Here is a 17153-nt window from a genome sequence, read left to right as displayed (position 1 = left end):
TTACTATAATCTTAAACATAAAATGTGGCAAATAGATTAAAAAACAGCACTAAAGAGTTTATCTGGCTGGCAAACTGAAGGAGCTAAATTAAAATTGGTAATGAAAGCAGTGGCTGAGCCCTGTATATGATTTTTAAATGCGCTGTGTATTTTGAAGAGACTTATTCTCCAGCTTGCCTGGTAATGACTGCTTTTGGTGCACAGTTCGGGGCTGGCTTCTGTTATTCCCCCCCCAAAAAAAATGAGTTGTGTTATCTGGATGACTGCAGACACATATGCATCCCCCTTTCTCACTGCATGGGCAGACAAGGTCGATAGCATTACAAGGTATTTGTGGCAGTGCTTGTTTCAGTTTTCAGAGCTGCCAGTTTCCAGCCAGATTTGAATTACAAAAGAAGAAGCTGGCATGAAAATTGAAAGGGTTTATCGGCTAGTCTGAAGCCTCATACCACATTGCTTATTTATGCAGTCCATTTGCACCAGGAAATATAAAAAGGAAATACATTTTAAAAATAAGGTCATAAAGACCTAGATATGTTTAAGATGGCAAATAAAATATAGATACCTATAATATCTTCCAGGAAACGATTTCACTTAATGTTGCACATTACTTCAGAGGAGCATTTATGTTACTGTCATAAATTTGTGCATTTGTGTCACTATATAGGTAGTCTCTGGGGATTAAGAAGGAAACCTTTGCTAACTTACTTTAAAATTAAAATAGAGGAAAGATAGCTTGGAAGATTGAGAGCTACAGAGGAAATAGTTGGAAGTTTAATGCACCAACCTATTTAAATAATGTTTTGCATTCCATGTAAAATTAGCCATGGACCAGTGAATAAATGCCACCACCTTTTGGAGAAAATTGGGATGCTTTTTAAGCCAGGAAGATTTTGGCGCATTCAGGGAGTGAATTGCTGTTATCCATACTATCTCGCATATATATTCATTGTTCTGAACTTACTGAAGATTTTTTTTGTCCATTTTATAGAAATGACATCCTAAATTAATATTTTAGTATTTTTCCCTATTGTAAGAATATCAAAAGATTACATTCATTTCTTTCATATGTATAATTTTCTAGTTTTTGTCTCTTGGTTTCATCTTTACACAGTGAATAGTAGCTGCCATTTGCATCTATTTAAAATGCATTTTATAAATGTCTATTTCTATAGACTACCATCATGTCTTACCCTTTTTATTGTGGATTGAACAAGTTACATTTGTTATTTGCAAGTGTTTGCTTTTCCAGACTATCCAATTAAAAAAAAAATCGAGCCCTTGATTTGTGACTTGCTAGGAATCGTTTACAGAAAATATATCTGCATAATTCACTCTGCTTTAGTTACACTTATTTCATTGTTTCTACTATGTAGCCTATTTTTCTGAGGTTTATAAACACACCTAAATATACTCATTCACAAGGTATAACTTGTGATAAGAGGTCACAACAGAGGTGCAATTTAAAAAAGAAAAATCTAGTGATTGGTGCATTTGAACAACACATTTTTGGATGTGTATAGTTTTGAAATTGCAAAATATTAAGAAATAAAATTTGGCAAGGAATGGTCACATAGAATAGTCTAATTGCTTTGGTGGTTGTGAAATTTTTAAGCCAAAATAGTTAAGTTATGTACTTCACCTGCATACTAATGATGCTCTGTACATTTTTTTCATGAATTTTCATAAGGATTTTTACTACGTAGCATGTGTGGCTTAATGATGCAATCACGCGATAGACTAGGAATACTCTAAAGGAGACGTTACGGTCTGTTGTGTACATAATACACGTTTCAAAAATCTGCCTAATTAAGGAATTACCCAGTGGAGTGGAAGTCTATTGGGTACATGACATGGTTTAAAAAAAATCTTAGTATAATTACGACATTACATGTTAGCTGTTACTGGCAGTTTTGAATGTAGGGGAATGACCCATAGTTGCTACTGTGTCTGCTAAAATACAAATAGATTATGATCTGTTTTTAAAGAGAAATTAAATATGCTTTTACAATACTACAATTGTTGTGTCACTTCCCTTGTCGTGATTTGCCATGTTTTGCCTAACTGTGTGGTGACATCTGCAATATGTAACGATACACTGTCAGACCACCATGCCTGGTCTCAGACAGCACACATAGTAGCACTGTTGTAAATGAGTTTCACCCTCAGTTACACATTTCCTTCCTTGACTTTTTGAGTCACACATTTTAGGTCCTAGAGCTGCAGTACCCATGCAAAACATACCCTTTGACGACTTTGATGGGAGGGTAGCCTGAGCAAGGATCATCCATGTTGCCTAGATAGATTTTTTTTGCTCTTTAATTAGCAGTTTAATTTGTTGAGTGCTAGAGAGAGAAAATACTCTCTCAGCAGAGTGAAGTAAGGAATAGCAGCAGAAAATGGAATCTGCCAGTGAGATGGGAACATAGCCATTGCCATACTGGATCATCCCATCCAGCCCCAGTATCCTGTGACCAGCAGAGGCCAGGGCCAGATGCGTCAGAGGTGGTACAAGAAAATTTGCAGCAGGCAGTTACATAAGATAAGATTATATATGAAAGATGAGCTTCCAGAGTTGAAGTGTGTTGTGCACTAAAGTGGAGTAAACCTACATTGTTGTTTGGTGTAGCCAGGAAAATAAGCATTAGCCTTGAAACAGAGGCAGAATGGTGGCTGGTAAAAACTGATCAGTGTAAGAAGACAGTGACCTTGGTTTCAGCTATAGGTTATCAATAGGCAGTTGAAACTTTTCACATTTCACTCAACTGTCAGTCATTCCATTAGGTATTTGTGGATCACAGGAAGCTTGGTTGTTTGGATGGGGTTTTTCTCTGATAATCAAGAGGGAATCTGGTATTTTTAAATATGTTTTCCTGTAGTTTATTAAAGGATAATCTGGCTTGGAAGGACTTTGTAAGTGTCAGGTCTAAACTTTATTTAATCATCACCTTTTTATGCATTACTGAAGTTAAATGTGTGTGTTTGTATAAATTTGAGCTATGGGGTATGCAGTTAAGCACTGTATTTTCCTTTAAAAGTCACATTATGTGCTTGGCTGTGGAATAAATATACTTGTCAAAAATGCAGTGTTCAATTCACATAGCATATTCTAGCATAGTTTTAGTGGTGTGTGTGGAATCACCCACATATATATAATATAAAACTGAGACTAGAAGATTCTCTTTAATTAGTGAGATTTAGTCAGATTGCATATCCTTAGTAGTAATGAGCTTCATATAAGCAAACCCTCCTTGGATCAAAGTCAGTTTAGATAAGGGCAGCCCAAGGTCACAGAGGGAGCTGCCCAGGAGGCCCATTTGCATAAAAAATTACTGTCAGAAATAGGCCACTGAGGCAGCCCTGGCATTTTGATCTCTTGGCCTTTGTCATGGAGATTCCTGGTTGAGAAGGGAGGAAGGCCAGTGTCCCAGATAATGATTAACTGTTTTAATGGCATTCATTCATTCATTCCGCACTAACTACTCATGCAGAAAAAAGGGTTATGTAAAATGACATTAGAAGAAAAATCATTTGTAATCGTTGCATCGGGCTGCACTTTGAGGAGACATTAGGAGTAAATCCGTGGCGTGGTAGGCTTATGCTTTATCTTCTGATATTTACTGAGTTTACTGGTGCATGAAAAGCTTTCAGCAAGAATAGCAGATGGGATGGACCTTTCATAGGTAATGCTATCTACCAGGTTATTACTTCTATATATTGATAGTGAAGTAATCTCCTAGATATCATCCTACAAATATAGATTATTTAAATGTTTGTAACCAAAAAAAAAGAACATAGGGGAGCTACTTGCATGAATACTTCATTTTGTACCCATTGGATTGGAGTCCTTACATGCTTTTTTAAACCTTAAATAATAATAAAATAGAGGGCTTAAAAACATACAGGTTCCCCTATTGTTTGGCTTTTGGAAAGCCACAGAGATATGTATAGTTGTAATCTGAACTGTAAGTATTCAGTTTAATTTGCCTCCTTAAATCTGACCTTTTCTATTTGCTAAACAAAAGGAAATGTCGTGTGGAGCTTTTTTGGTGTCACATGAGCATACATTCCTAATGCAATGAATACTCTCAAGGATTCTTGTTAGATCTTGTACAGTACAATAAGAAAAGCTTAACATCCCTCTCTTTCCACCACCGAGTTCTGATGTACAATTGTTTTCTAATGAGGTAAGACTTATTCAGAGTGCCATCCTCTTTTATTGGTAGCATGGTGTACTATAATTCGTTAAAAGATAGCATGCAGATAACATTTGTCGGAGTAATTAAAGTTTTCAGCTCCAAGCATTATTCAGATTAACATCCAGACATTTATCAGCCAGGTCAGCAGTACATGAACTTCTGAGGAGAGGTGTCAGAGGACATACCTGCTAGGAACTTCAAGTGCAAGTGTTGAATGAAGCATCTTTAAATAGAAGAAAAGACACAAGCTGCAGAAGTACACACATAATTTATGAGCTTGGAGGATTACTTTTATCTTGAACTGTAAGATTTAACTACTGGATTAGCGTGAAGGAGTCTATAAGTACTTTTTATTTATTCATTTAGTCATATAAATTACTAGCGTTATCACTGGCAGACATGTTAAATTCTATGCTAGCAGCATCACTCTGATCCTTTAGATCTGGTGTTTATTGAACAAATCGTATCTCGAGAGAAGAAAACCTGATGTTTCTTTTTGAAAAGAAAGTTGTTGTTTTAAGCTTCATGTAAATTTTAATAGAGATTTTAAATACATACAATGATAATCGTCTAAGCTGTTTTATTTGCTAAATCCATGTAACACCATTTGACAGTTCAAGGTGTAAAACCTCACTAATATTGTAACAGATATTTTGAGATTAAAGTTTGTGGTTCTGATGTGTGACAGTTGCAATTTTGTATTCCAAGTACACCATAAACTAGAACAAGACCGTTTAATAAAATGTATCCCATTGCTATTAAACCCTTTTAAGGCTGAATAGAAATATGGAGTAAGTTGTAATATAATGCAGTTGAACTTTCTTTGACAGCTACACTCCACAGATATTCTAGATGAAGCGTTCTCTCTAGTAGACAAGTGGTGACTGAAGTAACCACAGATAGTGATCTGTTGGAGTTTCATGGTCACATCACAATGTGAGCTTCAATTAACATAAGCCTAGAAAACGGATTCCATAGACATGAAATTCTATATGGTGGGAGGAGGATCCAGCTTATTTAATTTATTTCTACTTTTAAGGAACTCAGTACTAGAACCTATGCAACTTTATTTCCAGTGAGTGGCAGAGTATGGGATCCAAAACCCGGAGATGGCCAAACCTACTAGGCTTGAAGGCTTTGCACATCTAATATTCAGAAACGGTTGGAATTTATTAATTTTTTCCTGTAAATTAAATCTGTGGAGTGTTTTCTAGCCTCCTTCTATGTAGTAGAAAGAACGTCCATAAAGCTAGGCTGGCACAAGTGAGTGGCCTGAACACATTATTACTAGCTAACTAGCTCTATATCTTTCTACAGAAAGAGATAGAATATACTCTGTTGTTTTATATGTGATTTTCTCTTTTCATCTTTGTGCTCCTTTTGTCACACTCTGATTTTTGCTCCATTTTTATACTGTTTTTCATTGGACACGTCCCTTCTCTGATCCTTTTTTCACAGTGTGTACTGAATGAAATGTGAACTGAGTAACACGAGTCTGAAGCATGCTTTTAAACCCATGTGGGTTCAAAATGTGGTGAAACAAGTTTAGCCAATCCTACCAAAAATGTGGTCAGGTGCATCAAAGATAATCAAGGAATAATCCTGTAGTTTCTATCTATTTTACAAACATCACCATAATTCCTCTGTAAAGAGAGAATATACAGTGGCATTAGAAGTATTAATGGGAGATGAACACAATGAGAAGGCTTGAAAGAAAAAAGCAACCCTTGCAATAATACTGAAACTTTAAAAAATATTGGTGAGTTCTTTGAAATCCCACACATTTTCCTGTGTTCCACTAGAATGAATAATAAAGGAAAATATGTGGAGCTTTAAATTAGTTGGCTTCTGTTTTGACCAGTTTTCAAAGAACCTTTATTCCAGCCCTCCTGTTTCTGCATATATGCCAACTCTGATTAAACAAAGGTTTTATTTTTATTCTTTTCTATTGAATAAGTGTGTGGGTTTGTGTGTGATTATAACCTAGAACATATACATGTGTGCTCACGGACTCCCTTAAAAATGTATGTGGTCATACTCTGAGCAAAGTTATTTTTTATTGGGTCTGGATTTTTTTTTTTAAATGTGCATGATCCATTGAATTCAGTTCAGTGTGCCAAATCTTTCTTTGCATTAAAAAACAGCCCTGAATTCAAACAGCTAAACACAATCATTTAGTTTGGTGTTTGGGGCAGATTCAGATCCACTAGATTGACTTGAAAATTGACATTAGCAGGTTCTTTTCAGTGATTTTGGGGGTGGGGAGTAGACTGGGAGAGGAAATATGTGTGTGGTAGATTCAGGCTGTCTCTCTCTCTCAGAAGACCTTTCCCATATTGCCTTAAGTGAGTCCTGCTGGGAGGGACTAGTTTTGCAATACACAAATGCTCCTATTCAGCTGGTGGATGTAATATCTGATGGCCCTGGTTGTTCCCTGAGGATAGTGGGGCATCTGCAAAAAAGAGAGAGAGAAATCAGCAGCCTGCTTTCCTGTATTCAGAGTGGAAATAAAATGGCTGTATGGAATTGACACTGAAGTTTCCTGTCCCACTTGATTTTGGTGATCAAGGTTTAATTTTCTCAGTAATATCACAGTAACATGAGCAACTTACTTCTTTTTCCAAACTTCTTGCTTGTGGCTGGAACACTGTTGATTGAGACAGTTTTTTGTTTAGATTATTTATATTTTAATTCAACATTTGGAATTTACAAGACCTAATTCTCACCTGTTTTCCATATTGCAGACCAGACCAGGATCAATCAAGAAGTCTAGTTCATATTCTGAGCATTCTGCATTGGTGTACTGCTACAACTGTTCTCAGAAAGGACATTATGGATATGTAAGTCTCAGCTGTCTCTGACTCAATGTTAAATATATCCATCATGTACATATGCTTATCTTCACTATGGTGTGTGGTTGGATGAGGGAGCTGAAAGACCAACACTGTAGAAAGAACAACTCTAATTAAATACTTGAGATTTTGCAGCATTGTTAAGAAATCAGTGGAGGCCACTATAAAATGATCTGGTCCAGATAAAAGAATAAATACCTTAGGCTAATTTTTAAAAATAGATTGCATTCTGTCCCTACATGGTTATTGATTTGTTTTTAAAACATAGGTAACAATGAGAGGGGTGTGTGTGTGTGTGTGTGTGTGTGTGTGTTAGTTACAGAGAGAGAGAATATTTATGGAAGAAATGGATAGTTGTTGAAGGGATTTAACCATAACTTCTCCAGTGGCTGTGAGGTAGAATATTGCTGAAATGTTCAACGTCTCCACCTTAGTCAGCCAGACTCTTTCAAATGGACAGGACTTGGTACTCTTGATTGTTCTTACATTGGGATTGGTATATATTAAAGTACCATAGAAAGAGCCCCAAACCATGCCTGAGGCAATATCGTCTGATTAGAAATTCTTTCCCCCTCTCCCAAACCAGCTTTCCAGGCCATTTAATCACCTGTCTTAATACAGAGAAACTTGATGGTGCCTAACCTCTCACTTAACGCCTCCATTGCATTTCACATAATTTCTTTGTTAGGGATATGCACCCTAAATGTACATTGGCTTCGATGGAAATAGAGATCAAGTCCTTGATATGTATTTTGACTGTCAGTATCCTTACACAACAGATGCAGCGCTGCACCTGTAGACACACAAAATAGGTGTTGGCATATTAAGTTTACTATGAAATATGTCTGGGGGAAATTTTATAATGAGCAACAGTATTGATTAGAAAATTGATGTTCTTGGTGTCTTGAAAGCTTTAGTTTCATGCTTCACCAAAGCCCCCAAACATTCATTCCCTTCCCTCTTTAACTCTTACATCTCCACTTAACCACAGCAGTTGCCATGCTTTTCAGCATCATAAACAGAACAGGGTGTGTCATTTTCAAAGAGTTTCAGTCCTCATATTGAATGGCATGGGGACATACAGCAGCTAAATGTTTGTTAGGGCTATCCCTCAGCAGACTTAAAAGTTAAATGAAGAACTTCAAAATTGGTGCATGACTTTATTTGGCGCCAATATGAGGATTTTTAGATTGGAGTGATGTATTGTGACAATCATGTACATGTTAAGAAATCTGCTACACTCCGGATAAGCTGTATCCTGGAGGGGGTGCTCCCCCCAAAAAGGCAGCTTCAATAATCCAATCTTGATAAAATATGAGCATTAGTCAAAGGCCTATGTCATTCATATTGAGCAACAGTCACAACCTTGGCAATAGTTCTCAGATGGTACAAAAGGGTCTGACTAATGATAGATCTAAGGTGCAAGTCATCTGCTTTAAGATGTATGGATAAATCTGCTGATAGTGTGACACCACAACACTTATTTCTGTAGTTTGTTCAGTCATTGCTCAGTCTGAGATTTCAGAGTGTAATTATCAAAACCATCTGCAAAGGAAATATTGAAATTATTGATCACATTTGTTACCTGTAAACAGAATAAACTCCAAACCAGTAATATATATACTTGGTGCTTTAAAAGAGCTGATTTCACAAAGTTGAAAATCATGATGGGCCAAAACGGTTGGGAGAAAATATTTAAACAGAAAATGTGAATGACCATTGAAAACAGTTAAAATATTCTAGATGCCCAAAAAGTCACAAATGAGAGAAGACCACAGAGGTTTAAATATTAATCTGGCTTACAGGGGAAGTGAAAAATAAAACATGAACAAGAAAGTGGAAGTTGATAGTAATGAATGTAAATCAGAAGACTAGGCATTGTAGACAACTGATAAGGGAAGCAGAAGGACACAAGAATAAAACTATGGCTGGCAGAGTTACGGACAAAGAGAATGTATTTTTTTTTAAATATTAGGAAAAAAATTAATCTTAACAATAGTATTGGTCCGTTACTAGATTGAAATGATAAGAATCGTCAATAATAAAGCATAAAAGGTAGAAGTTGTTCAATAAATATTTCTGTTCTGTCTCTTTGAAAAAGTCAGATAATTTATTCACATCATATGATGATGAAATAATTTCCTTTCCAACAGCAATTAAGGATGATGTTAAACTGCAGCTACTAAAGCTAGACATTTTTAACTCAGCAGAACTGGATAACTTGCAACCAAAGGTATTAAAAGAGCTAGCTGAGGAGCTGTCTCAGCCATTAATGTTGATTTTCAATACATCTCGGAACACTGTGGAAGTTCCAGAGGACTAGAAGATAGCAAATGTTGTGGCAATATTTTTAGAAGAGTAAGCAGGATAACCCAGGTAATTGTAGACCTACTTGCCTGACATCGATTCCAGGCAAAAGAATGGAATGGCTGATACAGGACTTGATTAATAAAGAATTAAAGGAGGGTAATATAATTAATGCAAATCAGCATAGCTTTATGGAAAATAGATCTTGTTAAAGTAACTTGATATCTTTTTCGATGAGATTACAAGTTTGGCTGCTAAAGGTAACAGTGTTGATGCAATATAATAAGTTTTCTGTTATGTGTTTGACGTGGCATCACACAACATTTTGAGTAAGAAATTAGAACGATACAAAATTAATATGACACACTTTAAGTGGCTTAAACCTTCTAATGGCTGGAAGTTGAAGCTAAACTAGATTCAGACTAAAATTAAGGCACAAATTTTCAACAGAGAGAGTAATTATCCATTGGAACAATCTACCAGTGTGGATGTTCCATCACTGAAAATGTTTAAATCAGGGTTGGTTGGTTTTTTATAAACAAGATGCTCTAATTCAAACAGGAATTAATTCAGGGAAGTCCTGTGGCATTTGTTAGGCAGGAGCCGAGGTGAGACTATCACAATGCCCCTGCAGGCTTTATAATCTATTAATCTATTACCTTCGTTTAAAATTTGATAGAACTACCCCAAAACCAGGACAGATTTACCATCACGCAAACAGAGCTAACCACACCTGGCAGGAGTAAACTCCAATGGGACACAGTCCTGAATAAGCTAGCAAAATCCATAGCAAAGGGCGTAGCTCACTCAAAATAGAGCTGAAACAAGGTAGGGCTCGGAGGAGGGATCTTCTGTCTTGACTTGTTATAGGACAGGGACACAGACAGCTCACAGCCAACTGCAATAAGGTATATGGGAGACAAGCAGCCATTTGGCAGGGTCTGAGCCATGAGGATGCATTCTGTGTTTTTTACCCACTGGTCTTGCTCCCATTTGTGGGTGATACATTCACCCTCAATCACATTTCCCTGTGAAAGGTTGCTGCAAAAATGAATTATGTGGCAACTATAACTGAATCTGGAGTCCTCTTGCATGGTTTTCCCCACATTTTGCCCCCAACACAGCTTCAGTTAAAGGGTTAACGTTGATGGTAAATCTGTTCTTGTCAATAGACTTCCACGAATGCGCCATTTCATTACATGTATACATCCAAGCCATCAATGGGTGCCACCATCACAGCGGCACACTAAGGGACTCACTATTAAGAGTAACAACTCCCCTCATTAATCAGTGACAACCTATTGTATTTTTCAGACTTTCCAGCAAGTTTTGCATGTGACAATGATAAGGAACTGGGTAGTGTCTGCAGATGTGCCTTGCATTCACATCCGAACGTGTCAATCAAATAGAAAATGCCTCTGTTGGGTTAGTAGCAGGCTGTGCTTTCAGTCCTGTGTGTATTACCTCCAGGGCTGAAAAACGTCCCAAGAGTATTGGATGGTACTGAGTGTGTGGCAGTATATCTGAGAGTGAGGGGTGTGGGAAAGTGCATGTCGTGCACTATCGAGATGATTTTTCCATGCAGTGAAGTTAAAGGAGGAGAAAGCAGAAGTGCTGGTTTTGGAGGCATGTACATTTCTTCCACTAGGGCTTTACTGTCAACATCTTAACAAAACAAAAAAATAACGCAAAGGGCCGTCTGTCTGCAGCACAGGCCCTAGACTTTGTGCAGCATCTCAGAACAGACCTGGGGGAGTGTGTTTCACAGCCATCAAAGTAGATAACTGTGTCTTTGCATTACTTGTCTAAAACAATATCAAGGTTGCTTTTGAATAAATATTTGGTAATGTTTAGATTTGATGTTTCCTTTCACTTACTCAATACAGAGTGTCCAGCCTAAATGCCTCTTCCTAGGCTTCTCTCATCTTAAACCTTAACCAAGTGTATAATATGCATCTTTGAAGCCTTTTTATATACTAAAGATGCAGTTATGCCTTTATGCCTGAGTGGGGCAATTGGAATTGGGGCACGTAAGAGCTGGGATTGTGCCAAGGCAGAATCCTGTGCTTTATGGAGACTCAAGCTGTCTCTCTTCACCATTTAGTTTTACATTGATTTATTGCATTAGATGACTGTCTCATGCCACTCAGATTTAAAAGATGTTTTTTCCCTACTTATGTATAATAGTTCATCATATAGGCATTGTATCAAACTGACCTCAAAGGACGAGGAGGAAAGTTAGTTACTTAACATGGAAGGGAGTCCGTTATTTCCTTTTTTCTGGAGCTGCCTTGCACGTCACAGTATTCAGAAGAATCTAAGAAGTGGTGAGAGCACCATGTAGGAGGCAAGAATAGGAAAACTTTGGAGATTTGTAATTATCAGTAGTTAGACACAGATTATGAATTGCAACAGAATATCTATTGCATGCCGAAAAAGAGAATAGATTGAGTCTGAGACCTACAAATTTCTGTGGGAGAAGAGCCGTGTTGGATTCCTTACCCAGCAGCTCTGTGGTTGTGGCCAGACGTGCCTACCCTAGTCTCCAGAAAAAAATGTTTTAGAATTTTGTAGAGAAATTCACAACATAGTTCTGATTTGTTTGTAGGCCGTTCACCTGTCCTTGCCTGCCTGTCCCATCACACTCCCTTCAACTGACATATTTAAAGATAGCTAAAAAAATACTGATCTTTCCAGGTGGTAACCAGTTCATTAACCATCCTACTGCCACCGGCCCCACATTTATTCTGCTAATGTGCGTTCTGAGGAGTTTGACAGGTACCAACAACTGTTGGAAACAGCTTGATGAATTTCTTGGGCCAGTAAACCTACGCCTGACCTGGAATGGAATCCTGTGCTCCCTGGGGTTAGACGGGATGGCAAGAGTCATCTAGTCTAACCTCCTGCCAAGTTGCAGGATTTGTTGTGTCTAATCTATCCAAGACACATAGCTATCCAGCCTCCTTTTGGAACTTTCAGTGAAGAAGCTTCCGCAACCTCCCTAGGCAATCTGTTTCATTGTCCTACTGTTCTTACAGTTAGGAAGTTTTTCCTGAGATTTAATCTAAATCTGCTATGCTGGAGTTTGAACCCGTTGCCTTCTGTCCTGCCCTCTGTGGCAAGAGAGAACAACTTTCCATCTTGTTTATGGCAGCCTTTCCAGTATTTCAAAACCTTTGTCATGTCCCCCCTCAATCTCCTCTTTTCCAAACTAAACATACCCAGTTCCTTCAGCCTTTGCTCCTATGGCTTGCATTCCATCCCTTTGATCATCTTTGTCCCTCGCCTCTGGATCCTTTCCAGTTTCTCCACATCCTTTCCTTACAGCGGTGACCAAATCTGGACACAGTACTCCAGCTGAGGCCTAACCAGTAGAGCAGTACTATCACCTCCCATGACTTGCACACCATGCCTCTGTTAATGCAAACTAAACTTCATTTGCATTTTTTTTTTTTTTTTTTTTTTTTTTTTTCAAACAGCATCGCATTGCCGACTCATCTTGAGGTTCTGATCCCCCACAACTCCCAGATCCTTCTCAGCAGCGCTTCTGCCAAGCCAGTTATCCCCTGTTCTGTATTTGTGCATTCGGTGTTTCTTCGCTATGTGTAGCACCTCACATTTGTCTTTGCTGAATTTCATTTTGTTGTCTGGAGCCCAGTTCTCCAATTTATCAAGATCCCTCTGAATTTTAGCTCCATCCTCCAAAATGTTTACAACCCACCCAACTTTGTGTCATCTGTAAGGATTTTTATTCTTAAGTTACTGAAGTGTTCTCTGAACCTTAACTTCACTTCAGCCAAGTTCTTTGTCTGTGAATAGGAACAATAGTAGTGAGAGGTTAAAAAGATGCATTCAGTTACCAAGTCCACCACCTCCAGTGCAGGATATAGTGCCTCATTTAACCTTGAAGGCAACACTAGCTGAAGAAATTTCTAGTGTGTTGTAGATCTAAAGTGATCTAGGGGGAAGTATGAGGGCCCATGGGGAGAAGGGATTGTAGAGCTAACAGTAGCAAAGTCTTGAAAGAGAGCTGCTCAGCGACAGGAAAAGTGAAAGCCACTGACAATTTCATGAGAACGTCAAGACACAGACGTCACTAGATTTGGGCAGTGTTCAGAGAGGAAAAGAATCACACCTCCAAGCACTGTGCTTAATAAGAAATCTACAAGCAAAACAATTAGGATCACGTGGCACCCTGAATAAGTGGTGGAAGCAATACACGTTTAGCCAGATGGGCTGGCGATAAAACTTAACTTGTAAGATTGTGAATAAATTCATATTCGCCTGTCTGTGTGAATGAGAAATAGCCCCCATATGTAAGTGAGGTTCTGAGCACAACCAAACCAGTCAGTTCCTCTGACTCAACATTCTAGACTTCCCCACCTCATCACTTCTCCACACCAAAGTCTGATGTGTTTGCAAGCAAAATCTCCTGCAGACCATGTTTTGATTCGGTATCTTTCAGAAAGTTAATTTCTCCCAGATCCTCTGTCAGTTGATTCATGTTTTGTACAGCACCTGCCTACATTGTGCCTGACTCCAGCCCTTCTCATCTATGTGTACTACATTTGCTCCATAACTTTATAAATCAACAGAAGACCAGGCTTGCTAAAAATGATGGGAGACATGGGATTCCATCTGTCACACCCCTAGCTATCAAAAGATTGGAACAAAGAAGCTAAATAAACATTTCAATGTTGCTTTGTAGGCACAATTATGATACAAGTATAGATGGGGCTATTGGAAGCTAATACAATTTTCAGGATTGAAAGAATTGAAGGCCAGCGCCTCAGCTGGTGTAAATCAACATTGATCCATAAACTTGGTTGGAATAAACCTGATTTTATAGCCATTGAGGATCTGGCCTGGAGAATCTGGTTTATTTCGTTACCTCTGAAATCAATAATCCAAAGTTTAACAAGATGTCACAGCATGTAGTAACCTAAAATGTGATTTGCAGGAGTGCTCAGAGAAGCGGATGTTCAATGGTTCATTCCCTTCCTCTCCATTCGTCTACTACTATGATGATGAGTATGACATCAAGAAGAGAGCTCAGAGGGCAAAGAGAAAGATTGAAGGTATAGTATATTTTGTGAAATGCTTCTTACAGACCATCACACTTTTTTTTAAGTGGTCTTTAATCGGGCTATATTGGGATACTTGCTGCTTTTCATTAGGCATTTTGTAATCATGAATTTCTCCATGTTGTGGAAGAGGATGATGGGGCTTGGGTATTATCCCACCCCAAGAAGCAGGGCAAGATTAATGCGTTTAGTAACCTCGGTCTGTTTCTGAAATTCATTCAACGCCTCTAAAAGACATCAGGAAGTACTTGAACCCCAAATCTCATGGGTCTTAAAATGGTTATAAACTGCTGGGGAGTGTTCTCAGAATTGTAAATTATGTTTTTAAAAATCTGTTATCAAAAAGAATTAAAATTTAAAAAAAAACAAAACGGATGTATACGAATAGCCACTTTCTACAGTGAGACCACTTGTGAAGGAAGGTATTTTACTCAACATGAGGAAAGCTGGCAGGATCTGGCCCTTACTTTGTCCACATCTCTGAAGACCACTGTGTAGAATAGCTATATCTACTTCACAGGCAGATCAGCAGCTTTTGGGTTGCAGAACCTTGACTACTAGAGATGCCAGAGTTAAAATGATACTATTTGACTTTTCAAGCCCGGATTTAATGTCTGGGTCTTCCATCTGGCAGTTAGAAGATAATTGTTATTTAAACTAAGCAAATTTGGTATGAAATCACTGAGAGAATGAATATGGAAACTCACAACATCACTTGTCTGGCTGCCACTGCACTTTAACATGACATGATGGTAAACTTCTGACTTACCCAGTGTTTGCCAAAATGCTTGAGTTTTATCATGCACTTCAGATTTTCACACACCATGGGATGGTCCGTGGTTAGCACAGCTGACCCCAAACTGTAAACAGAGCTCTGTTTTTCAGGCATTATGGTTCTGGCCTCTTAGTGACTGTTAAAAGAAACTGTTATATTTTACAGACCTTCAAGAAGCCGGCCTTTTGCCAGTGCGGTTCAAGAGACTGCACGAGTTGGAAGAGCATACGGGACAGTGTCATAAGAAAAAGAAAAGCCTTTGGAAAGAGCATGTCAAGAGTACTAAAGAAGAAAAGCACCACAAAAAGTCCAATAAGAAGTCCTGGGCAGACAAACGCAAAGAGAAGAAACACAAGAAAGATGTCCAAAGGAATAACGACAGGGAGGAGGACTTTCCTAGGGGATGTAGAACACACTCCCCCAAGGGCAGCAAAAAGGGACGCACAAAGCATCACAGCTCTGTCTTCCCTCCACGTGACAGGAAAACAAAAAACAGCCAGGAGCTGCTGGATGCAACTAAGAAGAAGAAGAAAAAGAAAAGGCAGAGAAACAAGAAAGACAGTAATCCCACCATTGATGAGAGTTTATTGCTTATAAAACAGAGGAAAAAGAAATCAAAACAGGAATCCAGCTGCTAATCTTGCAACAGAAAGATCGAGTGGGAGGGGGTGCAACTCGCCACTATTTTGCCATGGTATCTTTTTGACCCTCTGCTAAGATGTAGAATTTGAATCCACCTTTGCATACAGGTTTGGATGTGTAAAACCAGCAAGACAAAGAATACTGAGCTTGTGAGACTCAGCTTCTTAAAAAGAGTATTTTGCCTCCCTTAGTGTTGTCCATTGGGTAGGAAGTGGTTAATGTACACAAGTGAAATTGTACTGGTTTTTTTTGGCAGTCCCTCTATCTCTGTAAGTTGATGAAAGGTTAGGGGCTTTTTGTTTTCTTTGGAGCTTTTTTTTGTTTGTATGCATGGGGGAAAATGTCCACAGAAGGGAAATTTGGCCATCTTTCCTTAAAGAGATTCCTTTTAAGAATGCTACACCTGTTAAAATACTGTAGTTAATCAAATGTGATTCCCTTGCAGCCTGACTTTAAAGAGAGGCTTTCACACTGGGGAGAATAGGAGAAGGAGCAGGGAAGGGGAAAGGAAACAGCAATACAAAAAACAATCTACTTGGTGAAGCATTTTCTTGCTTCTCTCCCAGCTGGAGTCTGCAGTGAAATTGTTATATTGTACTTATGACATGAGTCTTCTGCCCTGGAAACTCATGTAATTTCACAAATTCATCATAACATATCACTGTGCAAGTTTAAGTATCTGGAGCAGGTGAACTATGAGAAAGCAAATCCTTGATTGAATAACAAATCTCTTTGCTAAGTGGTAAGCAAGAGAAATTCATTTAAAAATGTAACAAGCAATTGGGTTGACATCATGAGTTTAAATAGTCATAGTTTTCCACAGTGTGGAAATCCTGCTTTTTAAAAGATAAAATTACATAGCAGGATATAGACTGCAACCAATCTGCCTGCTTCCAGAAATGTAATGCTGAAGTTTAATGACTTAATGGTTTTTTGGTTTTGTTTTTTTAAGAAACAAAGTATTTTTTGTATTCCAAGAATTAAAAACTTTGTACGGATAAATACTTTTTATCAAGGGAACCAACCAAATAAAATTTTACTTGGGGATATGTGAAATAATGTATTGGTTATACATTTTCTTAGGAGGTAGAAAACAATATCTGGTTTTTGTTAATGAGATGAAATTATATCAGTTCTGACCAAAAGGCTCTCTGCTATAGCATAATAGATATACCCTGTTATAAATACCTTTTGTAGCATGATCAAAACAGTAGCTAACATTAATTGGCTTCATAGAGTTGATATGTACTCTTTCAGCAAGGTCTAATGGCTTTGAAGACTGTTGTATTTTGAA

General features: G+C 38.1%; 1 protein-coding gene across 2 annotated transcripts in view; it reads left to right on the top strand.

The window, feature by feature from the left end:
* Nucleotides 1–16918, top strand: part of ZCCHC7 (zinc finger CCHC-type containing 7) — a 148276-nt gene extending 131358 nt beyond the window's left edge. For both annotated transcript variants that reach the window (XM_067553358.1, XM_067553357.1), the window contains 3 exons: nt 6944–7039; nt 14319–14436; nt 15383–16918. In XM_067553358.1, the coding sequence (XP_067409459.1) occupies nt 6944–7039; nt 14319–14436; nt 15383–15855 (687 nt within the window). In that variant the 3' untranslated portion in view covers nt 15856–16918. The remainder of the gene's footprint in view (nt 1–6943; nt 7040–14318; nt 14437–15382) is intronic.
* The last annotated feature ends 235 nt before the right edge of the window (nt 16919–17153 follow it).

This window comes from Emydura macquarii, unplaced genomic scaffold, assembly GCF_026122565.2.
Source record: "Emydura macquarii macquarii isolate MOO-44397 ecotype Brisbane River unplaced genomic scaffold, CSIRO-AGI_Emac_v2 contig_1451, whole genome shotgun sequence".
Lineage (NCBI taxonomy): Eukaryota > Metazoa > Chordata > Testudines > Chelidae > Emydura > Emydura macquarii.
This window is presented reverse-complemented; position numbering and strand designations above follow the sequence as displayed.